Source organism: Patiria miniata, unplaced genomic scaffold (assembly GCF_015706575.1).
Source record: "Patiria miniata isolate m_02_andy unplaced genomic scaffold, ASM1570657v1 HiC_scaffold_6, whole genome shotgun sequence".
Lineage (NCBI taxonomy): Eukaryota > Metazoa > Echinodermata > Asteroidea > Valvatida > Asterinidae > Patiria > Patiria miniata.
In genome coordinates this window covers 23,716,366-23,728,881 of record NW_024037073.1, presented here as the reverse complement: position 1 = coordinate 23,728,881, position 12,516 = coordinate 23,716,366, and the positions used below count along the sequence as shown (strand labels likewise).

At 39.9% G+C, this 12,516-nt stretch overlaps 1 protein-coding gene across 1 annotated transcript; it reads right to left on the bottom strand.

The window, feature by feature from the left end:
- Positions 1 to 554: 554 nt before the first annotated feature.
- On the bottom strand, positions 555 to 12,211 carry LOC119743506. Its single transcript, XM_038219924.1, has 4 exons — positions 12,176 to 12,211; positions 4,825 to 4,979; positions 3,095 to 3,274; positions 555 to 1,233 (listed from the first exon to the last, which is right to left on the bottom strand). Exons 2-4 carry the CDS (start codon positions 4,922 to 4,924, stop codon positions 1,103 to 1,105), a joined length of 411 nt encoding a protein of 136 aa, XP_038075852.1. The 5' UTR covers positions 4,925 to 4,979; positions 12,176 to 12,211; the 3' UTR covers positions 555 to 1,102.
- Between the last annotated feature and the right edge of the window lie 305 nt (positions 12,212 to 12,516).

Here is a 12,516-nt window from a genome sequence, read left to right as displayed (position 1 = left end):
AAAGTAACTATTCAGCACTTGATTACAAGTACATGTTATTGAGGATATTTTAGAAGGATTTCTTAACAAAACATGATAAAGTTCTAAGAAAGGACTTTTGTTTTAGAGAAATCGTCTTTTGGGAAAATTTTATTAAAAATGTATTCTATTTTAATTCTGGCAAAATTGTTTAAATTGCTTTAAACTTACAGGATACTTGTCTGAGGCCAAAAAAATAAGTCTTCGGTTTCTGGTACGGAGCTTGCCCAAAAATTGGTGCAGCGACGCAGCATTTAAAAAAAAAAAATTTTCTTCAAATGTCGGTGATGACTGCAAATGGTGACCGACTAAATTTAGTGCAAAATATATGTGAGCCTGCAGAGGCCACATAAAGCTTTTGCTCGATAGTAACCCCATCTAAAAACACATTAAACTTGTGTAGCAGCAGGATTCCAGTCAAACCAGTGAGTTGGGCGGTTTTGAGACATAATCTTACAATGAAAACACTTTTTAAGTTGGCTGTCGCGCATGGCTACAGTGACACGCGCGCATACCAGAAACTGGAGCCTTTTGGGGGGGGGGGGGGGGGCCTAAAGTACTTGAGGCCCAATTCCAACACGATTTCTGGTCAGATATTCCATGCAACAGATAATCACATCAGAAATGTGGGAGAAATTGTGGTCACAAAAGATAACTTCTTTCCAATCAATAAACCGGTAATTTTTGCTCAAATCTTCATAAAAATGGATTTTTGAACACTGATTGAAACTCATCTTACATCGTAGGGAATTTCCGAGTCATTTGGAGGCAAGTCCTGATTTGGCCAAATTTCATAAGAAATGTTAGGTTGAACCCTTGCAATTTGTTATGAGTTTTGGTAAAAAAAAACCAAAACTACTTGAAACTAAAAGAGCGAACTGTGAAGAAAGTTTAAAACTGCACCTTGAAGAAATACCTTACAATACAATGGCATAATTATCTCTAGAAATTTGGTCTTAGGGCATACAATCACCAACCCCCCCCCACTTGATCAACCTAGCCCCACCCCTTATTTATCTTGATTTCCCACACTAAATATTAAGCAATGCTTAGAATCAAGAATTGAAGGCACATGTTGACGCATCTATGGCATGCATCGTTTTATGAAGCGTGGGTAGAAGCAGACGTCCCTGATATGCATGCGGTGTAGGATCCAGGTCAAAAATCGTCCAGTCCGAGACCGTAGCCTCCGTGAAGACAGGTACCGTACTTCCTCTGTGGAGGGAATAAATACAAGAAATATTCAGTACGCACAAATGTGGCTAAACTGGGGGCCGTTAGATGGAACCAGGTTCAATCAAGGACCATAGTATACAAATATGGAATGCTTGGAGTGGTGTAGTAAACCTAGCCGCCTCAGGTTATCAATGGACATTCTATTTTCCTGAGGGGAAGCAAAGGGAAAATTGAATGCTCCACGGATCATCGACGGAGGCTAGTTTTACTTCGCCACGAGATAAGGCATTCAATATTTGTTTCATAACACTTCACCCACAGATTCTGCTAGGTTTTTAATACCTTAAATTACATAAATCTGAACACAGTTAAAATGAACTTCTATTTCAATACAAAATTGGTGGGTACTCTTCCAAACCACCCCTTCACAAAACGCTTGAATCCAACTCTGTGGCGCGCTCTCTTGGATACAATACGCGCTACGCGCACGCCAGCATGCATTTGCACACAAAAACCGCACCATGGGTATAGTACTTTGGTTGCTAGTGGTATAGTACTTTGGTTGCTATGGGTATAGTACTTTTGGCTGTGCTCTGAAAGATAGCAAAAATAGAAAGTACCATGTGACTCGCTTTCGGCCAATAAAGACACAGAATCTCTGGGTGAGGTTTTATAATTAATTATAGTTTGACTAACTCTGATGGAACACACACTAGTCGAAGATGGTTGGACTAGTCGAAGATGGTTGGACTAATCGAAGATGGTTGGACTAGTCTAGTAGACTATTCAGGACCAGCCTACCGCGGCTGGTCGGGCCACGATTTATAGCTGGTTATCAATAGCAATTTGTCATAACATTGGGCAGAGGGGATCAACTACGATATCAAACAAAACGGCAGAAAAACAAAAATTGTGAGTACTAAATTCCACTTTCATGGCATAGTTTTTCTTTGTTAGTTTAGGATTCTGTCACTACTGTCACCATTGTACAATAAAATAATAAAATATGCAATCACTATTTCAATATTAGGCTCTGCCCTCCATCGACGTATAAACACTGTTTACTCAGTGTGTCCCCCCCCCCCCCCCAGCGAAAGTGAAAAAATCATTCGGGTGGGACTCGAACCAACGACCTCCTGCTTTCTAGTGCAGATGTCTTACCATTCACCACCGAGCTTAAAAGCTATTATTTGTGTAAATAAAACAGAAACATCAAGTGTTGAACAAATCTTCAGCGAATGTGCGAGCACCATCTTCTCATGGCTGTTGACATGTCAATAGTTTGACTAGAGTTGTACCCACTTTAATTTCAGTGCGCATGTGCTACGTACGTCACCAACCAACCACTATTCAACCATTGGTCCTAGATCCAACTTGCCCCTAGTGCACTCAACACTCCTTTTACCACTAAAGTTGCCGAGATCTGCAAGCGCATCTCAATTTAGTCACATTGGAAAATGACTCGGACTCGGACTCGACCATGACTCCTCAAACTCGAGCTTGGTGACTTATGACTCGAGTCACGTAATTTCATCAAAAGAAAAAACCTAACGTAGGGATGGGAAAGGATCATTGAGGAATAATGTTTGGATGATAAAACATGGAGGGAAGGGTTGGAGGAAGATTTTTTAGGGATGGGAATTAAAAGGAAAACACATTTTGGGTCTAAACAACATGTACACACAACTATATACACTGGGATTTACATAAAAGACAGAATGGATGATTGAAAAATAATTAGTTTGGTGAGCAACTAAGAACAAGTGACTCGAGGACTCGAGGCTTGTGACTCGAACTTGGACTTGGACTCGAGGCTTGTGACTCGGGACTCGGACTCAAACTCGACGTTGGTGACCCGACTACAACACTGGTACTTGGTCACAGAGTCCACTGCACCTACCAGGTAATTCTGAGTTGGCCACCCCAGGGTAGACAGGCAAAGGCCCCCAAGAGGTGACGACATGAAGCTTGTCCCTCAGCTCAGGATGGCCCTTCATCTGTAAGGCCAGGGTGTTGGAGTTGATGCCTGTACCGTCTGCTGTCTTATTAAGGATCATCTGGATGGACTTCAGATGGGAACTTGGGCAGGATTAAAAAAAAATTACGAGATGGAAATGATCCTTTTTTATATTGGATTTTTGTTTGCCCTTCGCCGACATATTTTGTAAACACTGTACAGTTAGTGTTGTCCGAAAGCTTAGGTGGGACTCAAACTAATGACCTCCTACACAAACAAAGTTGGGTTAAGCACTGCTACATCAGACTCCAAATGGCCAGCTGGCCACAGCAAGCTCAGTGGTCGAGTGGTTAATGTGTCTGCACTAGGAAGCAGAAGATTGTGGGTTCGTGTCCAACCCAAAGAAAGCTTGTTTTTTTTTTTTGCAAGCCCTCAGACAACACTCGAGCAGAGATGAAACTGGCATATGGCAAAAAAATCGGAAAATAGGCCGAACAAAAATACGAGTCGGAAATCGGGGCCGCGCTGCAGTTACACACATGTAGATATGCATGTACAATACACTTCATGCCCAATTTCCGGACACCAACTCCTGCTTTATTTTCGATTCAAACAAAATTTTACGATGAAAAAAAATGGTCAGTGTTTTCATTCCATAAAACGCCTGAATTACGGTTGGAGTAATGGAGTCATCAACAAAGAAGTTCACTTCTTACTTGAGAAAGTCGAGGAAAAAGTCCGAAAGACAAGGGCACCATTCATGTTCATGGTGCTTCAAATTTCATGTCCATGATTCAACCATTCAACCACACAACTCCACAACTCCACTTGCATTCGTACGAAGGGAAAAATCAGGCATAATCGTCTTTCTCTTCCAACATATGCCAGTGAAATGTTTCGCTAATGCTCTCTTCGCCATCCTCGAGATAATCATCATGATTTCTAAAGCATTGCATTTTGTACAACTAAATCTGAAACCTTCAAAAATCACACAACACAATGATTTTATCCACTGGTTCGTTCACGAAAGACACGAGGCTACCCGTTCCCGACTGGCCATGTGCTAGCAGACGGTGCGTTACGCTGATACCACTGCATAAATCTTAATGCTTACAAGTGCGACACAGTGATTTTTCCATGTCGCCTGTCAATGTTTAACCTTTTGTCCAGCCGGAAAATGCTCCGATCAGTGTTATGGCCTGTGTTTCTACCATTGAAACATTCCAATAGCGACTGGTGAAAGAGATTAAAACTACGTTCACGATGATTTCAACGTGCCATTTTCATCGACTTTTCAACTTTCCTTGGAAATTATGATGGAAATAAAATGACATTTTGTGAAAAAAATGGTTATAAAATCAAATTTGTGGGACACATTGTAAGAAAATCGGAAATTTCGTTGGAAAATTCAAAAATTCGGATTTCCAATTAAAATCGGAAAAGTTTCATCTCTGCACTTGAGTATACAGTGTTTGTAAAATACTTAAGCAAAGGGCAACAAAAAATTTACATATATGAAAAAGAAGATCAATAATTATATGGATGAAATCGAAAAACCAATTGTACTAAAGTTGATTCCTACTTTCTGATTCACAATTTCAAATTTCACAATTATCCAAACAGAATTGAGATGCGGACCAATGCAAATGAGTCTTCACAGATGTTTGTCTTACCTGACTGGATAATTTTACCGAAGAAACTGGCCTTGGTCTCTCCTATCTTTTCGAGTTCTCGGTGGGTAATCCCGAATCCGCTCAGTGAATGGACGTACATGTAGTTGTAGGCCCAAACAGATCCACGTAGGTCCTCAAACACTTTACATCTATCACTGAAATATCATCAATACAATTATGATTAGCATTGAAATATTTACATAGAATCAGGGGCGGGGGGGGGGGGGGGGGGGGGGGGGAGGGGGGATGTCAGGGGAAGGAAAGGGATTGGGGATTTTTTTTAGACAAACACACTTTCCCCTTCCCAATTGTCACATTTGTGGAAGACAGTGTTCTAGTGAAGGTTTGCAGTTTGCAGTAACACCATGTAGAGTCTCTTTTAGGAAGAAATGTGGCTCTGAAAAGAACCAACTGGTTCTTTTCAGAGCCACATATCTTCCTTCTACATAGTGGTACCGCAAAGCTTTACTAAATCATGCCAAAAGGTAGTTAAACCAAGCAGTTAGCCCTTGCAAATTGTCTTGCAAAGAAGTTCCATCAACAAAACTGAAAATATGACAACATCAACTTGATTGTTAGGCAAGGCAGAGACTGATTTCAAATGACAACAACCCAGAAAGGGAAGAAGAAACTCTGATCAGATGACAACCAACATTTGCCCAGGAAAGAAAAAAAAGGCAACTGATGAACAGAAATCAAATTGTGATTTGCGAATAAAAACTTCCATTTGACTTCATTCCTTATCAGATCAAATTGAATATCAAACAGAAGGGAAGCAGAGAATTGTTGTATGGGTAAATAAATCAACATCCAGGGGAAGAACACAATTCATTTTGGGAAAAAATACAAGGCTTGATAGAAAAGAAAATCTCCTCTTTTTTTTTGCTGTTGTCTACATCTACATATACCTTTGTACAAAGTAATATTAGTGCTTAAAGATGTTTTGAGTGAATGTTACTTTCCATCATCAGTAACATGACCAAATTGAAACCAACTACCAACTACCTGCTCCTCCGTCCAATCACATCCATATACTGTCATTATCCCCAAAGCCATTTTCAGGATGTATTCATCAAGTTTATTCCCACGTGACCGGTTGAACTAACTACAGGATGAGTCAAAAAGAAAGTGACCGAATTTGAAAAAAATGTTTAAAATATTTGGCTCGTTCTATGTTAATAAAAAAACACGGATAAAGTACATCTTATCAGACTTGTATGACTCGTGACTCGGACTCGGACTCGAGTCCTACTCGAGTAACAATTTTAATGACTCGGACTGGGACTCGAGTCACTTTGACTTACGACTGGGACTCGGACTCGGGGCTACGGACTCGGACTTGGACTTGAACTGACTTGTGACTCGATGGAAATTACCGCACTGCACACGCGCACATATATAATTCGATCGTTTTCTTTACTGTGCAATACATGTGCAGGGCGCTCGATGTGGTGCGTGCGTGGCCGTGGCCTGTTACCGATATATTGACTTATAGAAATCAATGTACTGAAACTTGTACCCCGCCATCAACACGCAATACTGCATTGGTGCAAGATTGATAGGGAAAAGTACCAGACTCTTCTTGTCAGACGTCCTGTCGTTCACACGTGTATTGCTGTCGCATCGCGATAACGCGATATGAATAGTCTGCTGATCTGCCCGTTTCGGTAACGTTACATGCAAGTTGCAACGTACGTAAATCACGACCATGATCATGATCCACTCCAAAAATTGTCAATTTTGGATATCTTAACTTCAAGAGAAATGCCAATGGAAGATCAAGTGCAGAATGCAAGTTCTGCAGGAAGAAAATAGAGGAGAAAACCGGCACTACGTCCAACTTCAATCGCCACCTTTCACGTATATAGAAGTCTAAAAGGAATATTTGAAATGCCTGAACTTTAAATGCAAAAGTTAAGTCAATACTAGTTTTGTCTGAATTGCCTTTAAAACTGTTTATAACTAAATGAACTCCTCATTTCCAGAGAAAATTAGAGAAAAGCTGTGGGGAAAAATGAAAATTTACAGCACCTGAAATGTACGTATTTCCATACTATATCAAAGGTGACTCTGAATCTCTGAATTTCCTAAAATGTACGTTTTTTGATACAAAGAGGTGACTCGTGACTCGGGCTTGGACTCAACCTTTGTGACTCTCTGACTCGGACTTGACCTGGAGGACTCGGGACTCGGACTTAGACTCTAGAAATGTGACTCGGACTCGGACTCGATGTTTTGTGACTCGAATACAAGACTGCATCTTATTGACTATTAACTGTGAAAATTTCACTTAAATTGCAAACTCTATTCCCAATTCATGTCTATTTCAATAAAACGATCACAAAACTTGGTTGTCCACCACTTATCAATTACCGTGCTACGAACTGATAATACATCTCCCAATGAGGATAATGAAACATCAATTGTTTTCCCACCTCCATGAATGAACGAGAACTTGCAAAGGAAAAGATACAAAATCACCATCGATATTTCGAAGAAAAAAGAGAGTTAAAGGGAAAATACAACATTTGCAAACATCGAAAAATAAAATTACCAAGTTGTTACGAAATACCTTACTAGGATGTTGGTAAATGACATGCTAAAGCATCCTGTAAAATTATGGCACCTGGTGTGAAGCCATTTTCAAGAAAATGGTATATTTGTATACATTTCCAACGCTGGTCGGCCAACCACCGTTGAAAAAACCTAACTATTTTTCAATTACTGCTCCAAATTTACCAATTCTTTTTAGTCTAAATTTTGTTTTGCTAGCTATTGTTCCATGTTCATGAACGGGTGCAGGCCAGCTAGACTGGTTCCCTTACCTTACAATTTTCCAGTATTTTTGATCCATTTCATCTTTAGTGGAGTCAGGGAACCAGACTACTTGAATATTTTTGTTTTTCATGGTTTTTCCAGCATTTTCGAACACAAAACGTCAAACATGTCAGTGCAACAATATTTGATCTATTATACTAACCCCCAAATAGTTCATTTCTGAAAATTACAGCAAAAGCCAATGATGTACATTCCCTTTAACTTGCTTCTCATATGCAAAACACACAACCTGACAGTAAAAATTCTCTTGATTTCAATTATTAAAATCTCATTTGTATTTGAATACTTGTGTGTAATCTGTAATTCTCACTTAGCTCATTTAGCTTTCAATATTATCGCATTCCTTGGACAGCTACACAAACGGGTTCTTTTTAGTAAAACATGCATAACTTTGGATGGCATGATCAAATTTAGTGATTGGGTTTTTTCAGATGAGTGGAAGAACATGCTCTTTTAAGACATATTTCTTCGGTGTATCTAATTTGATTGCTTAAAGTAAAAAAAAAAATCTTGAGTGCGGTTCACCTTTTTTTTTTAATCACCCTGTATAAACACAATGTGAACATGCATCTCTCATACACACTAAACTTAATTGTCTTCATTTTCTATCATCCCCTTTTTTTCCTGTCTCTTCTTCTTGTGCGGTAGCCCTCACATTGAGTGGCAGTTATGCCTTGTGAAGGGCCGACTTGCATAAAAAAAACCAATTACATGTACACAATATGCATGTTTAATCTGGAGAAAATAATTAAAAGTGAAACAAATTTAATTCTCAGATTTCATGTCAGTGCAAGTAGTGAAACTGACTTACATGCATCTGCTTTGGTTACAGGAACTGATACCACAAGATAGTCACATGCATTAAAATCTAACAGAAATGTTGGGGGGGGGAGGAAAATAACAAGGAACTTTCTGTTTCAATTACACTTTGCTCAAGGTCTTACAATCCCTGTAAGTAAAAATCTGAGTGATCTTGAAATAGAAAAGAACATTCTTTGCTGCATCTGAATAGAATGTAGCTCACGGAGCTCAATGCTACATTGTGCATGAACTATGGGTGATGGCTACCAAAACAGCTCCACTCCATCAACTGGGTGGAATACTGAAATTGAAAAGCATCTTGAGAACTATTACATGACTAGAGAAAGAATTAAGCAAATATCATGGTTAAGTGCTGAAATCATTGCACCAATCGGCCTCTGCTTAAACTTTGTCTTTCTCTTCACAGTCATTCGAGTGAAGTCCATGCGTACAATTATCAACATCTACTTATCCAATCTGGCTGTGGCTGACTCCCTCCACCTTATAACTTACTTCATATATGCACTGTTTTCACCTATAAAGACCAACTTATTGGTCAAAAAGGCAATATCAAGTGTCCGATGCACGTTCCTTGCTACTTCTAATTTCTTTGTGGTTACCATAGCGGCTGAGAGATTCTCGGCAGTACGCAATCCTTTGACATTCAAGGAAAAAGCCTCTAAATCTCGGGCAGCAAAGATATCAGCAGGACTCTGGGTGCCAACAATTATTGTTGGTGTGATTATGATTTTCTTACCATTAACATATGCTGTCTTCACTAAAGTCTACTTTGGGATTCTTTCCATTATCAACATTGCCTCTTTGATAGCAACTCTTACTTTGTACATCTATGTAGTACTGAAAGTGTGCAAGCAATCAGCCCTGTTTCCGAACCGTCCCAAGCGAGCAGGCAAGGTCCTCTGCATGGTTATCATCAACACTGCTGTTTTCTTCATTCTGTACTCACTGTACACTGCAGCTGCAATTATGACCATTCATGGACTTGTAGTGGCATCAAAGTTTACTTCACCTGCTCAGATTGTTGCCTATCTGGAACTTGGAGAGACAATACATATTCTGACTAAATGCATTGAAATTTTGCAACTAATCAATAGCTCAATCAATTCCCTAGTCTACAGTGTCACAAACGCTGACTTTCGTAAAGCTGTAGTCAAGGCTTTCTCATTCCTCAAACTGTGCTGTCGTTGCTGCCCAAGACGGAATTCCAGCCGACCATCGCAGCCAGGGAAGCAGATTGAGCTTCATGTGATTCCACAGGCAGAAAATGACCAAGAGCACCGTGCTGCCAGGCCAAGCAAGCCACCAAGCCAAGGGCATGCACAACACACAGCGAGTCAGCAGTCACTGGACAGCTGTCAAGAACAATGTTGCATGCAATGCGACAGCAAGGCATCCATGCACAGTCAGCAGCATCTTCAAGTGCATGTTGAGGTACATGCAGAACCAGCAGGGACCCCAGCGCTTGCAAGTTCTCATCAGGAACAATGCTCTAGTCTGACTGACTGCAAGCCATCCATGCAAGGGGAACAGTGTGTACATCCAGAACCAGCAGAGAGCCAGCAGTCACTTGCAAGTACTCAGGAACAATGTCCTGGGCTGACTGGCACCGAGCCATCAGCACAAGGGCAGCAGTATGCACATCCAGAACCAGAAGGGATTTAATCTTTGGAAAGTTGTCAAGAACAATGTTCACTGGTACCTGATAAGTGCAAGCTGTCTTTAAGGGCAGCAGTGTGTAGAGTGAGTGCTGCTTTTGAACTTGCTGCGTTCAAAGTGTAGAGCAGATTTAAGGCCGTTTCATACATCTTCTTCATTGGAATGCCAATTAAGTAGATTTGACATCGAGAAACATCAACAACACAATATGCTGGAGTTGAAATGTGTTTTACTTCAGCGAATTGCCAATACATGTACGCACCATGACATCAGTAATGTGCAGGCCCGCCCAGAGCAGATTGCAACCAACTATCAGTAAAGGGAACAGCTGGTATTCATGCAATGTATGTATGTAAAAGGTTCAGAAATTAACAAATCCCAAATAGTTTAATAATTTGAATCAAACTTTTGTTCGTGTTTAAAGGTAGAGTAGATCATTTGCAGCTATCCAAAAAGTAACTGACAAAATTATTGTTAAAAGGCTTTTGGTTTTAATGGCACTAAACTCCCTGTGAAATCATTCTTTCTGGCATGCTGTCATTATGAAGGAAACAATGAAAAAAAGCAATTTCCAACGATGCATCATGTTAGTTCATGTAGTTGGTTAGTAAATTCGGTGAATCCATGAATATGTGCGCGCAAGCGTCGACACGACGCACACGCACACTAGGTTGCTATTATTCGTCAGTTCAGTGCATGACATCGCGTAGCTGCAATTGACTGAATGAGAATGTGTCCCTGGGGCTGAATTCGGATGCAATACAAAACATGACTCAGCAACTTTTGAATTGAACCTGAGATCCTAGAGTATATGTTTGGAATATACTGCATTCACAGAGCTAAAAATTCATCGTGTTAGTTGTTAGGCCAAAAAAAAAAAAATCTCCGGTTTCTGGTATGGAGCTTGTCCAAAAAGTGGTGCGGCAACTTTTTTTTTTTTACTTGACTTTTTTGCTTCAAATGTCGACTGGATGACTGCAAATGGTGCCCGACTAAACTTAGTGCAAATATATGGGAGTTCAGAGAGGCTATATAAAGCTTATTCTCGATCATAACCCCATTTAAAAACACGTTAAAATTGTGCAGCAGCAGAATTCCAGTCAAACCAGTGAGTTTGGCGGTTTTGAGACATCATCTTTCATTGAAAAAAAAAACGTTTTCATTTTGCCGACGCGCATGGCTACGGCGACGGGCGCGCATACCAGAAACCGGAGACTTTTTTTTTTGGCCTTAAGCACCCGTTTTTAGATTTTGAGCACTTTCGTTGTTTCAAACTAAAAAAAAATGCACAAATGACAAAATGATCTACCCTTCCTTTTAATGAGCTTGTTGGTTACTTTTTTCAGTGTGACAATGTACATGTGTTGGTACTAACATATGGATAACCCTGAAATTGTTCACTGTAAATAAAGGTTTTTTTAAAGTGCCTTTGAAACAGATTTTGAGGTTTTTATTTTAGGAACTATATTCCAAGTCTTTGGATGTTTCAGGCTTTAAAAATTTGTATGAAGTTCCATATTCATGAGCAATACAGTGATGTCATGAGCTGGAACTTCAGTGTCACTGCTGTTTGAGGGGAAAATAATGTTAAGAGAAGTGTTTTGATCAAGTTTGATGTGACTGTTACGTTCATTAGCACGTATACATGTACGATGCAGCCAGTGAGATACTTAAATGTACAAACTTTTACACATGTACAATGCAATGAATTTTAGGTTCATAAATTATACAGAAAATCCCAAAGCTGTCAAGTGTAAAATACCTAAATCAACATCACAGCAACATTAGAAACAATTGTGAACATGTGCACGGGCATTGCGAAAAAGTGTGCGTAAAATGTGGTCGTTACTTTCATACAAACACAGGGCTAGGATATTTCATGTTTTAGTGAAATTCACTTTACAGCCTTTTGATTCTGTTATTAACAGACCTTGACAAATCCCAAGCGTGGAGCACAATACATACATACTCCTAAAAAGGCACAAACTGTATGGTTATTGTTATTGAGGGTTCAATGTTAAGGGAGCAAACTCACCACAAATCCAAAATGTCTTGGGAGGTTTTGGATCTCAATCTTGAAGATCTCTGAGGTGAAAAGCTGTTGTGTCAGATAGTGATAAGGATCCGTTATGGCAGCGCCAGTCACCGGTACGTCAGAGGTGCTGGTGGAATGGTTATCTTGTGGGTCAAGACCTGATGGACAAATGAACAGATTAAAAAAATTGATATGGCTAGAGCTATATTGTCTAGGTCTTCACCCAAAACAGTTACATGGGAACAATCTGACAATAGCCGTAGCCATAGCTCTAGAAACGCGTTTCAGACACAGCCTAAGTAACAGATCAACAAAGTTGCAAGTTATGCATTAGGAGCATC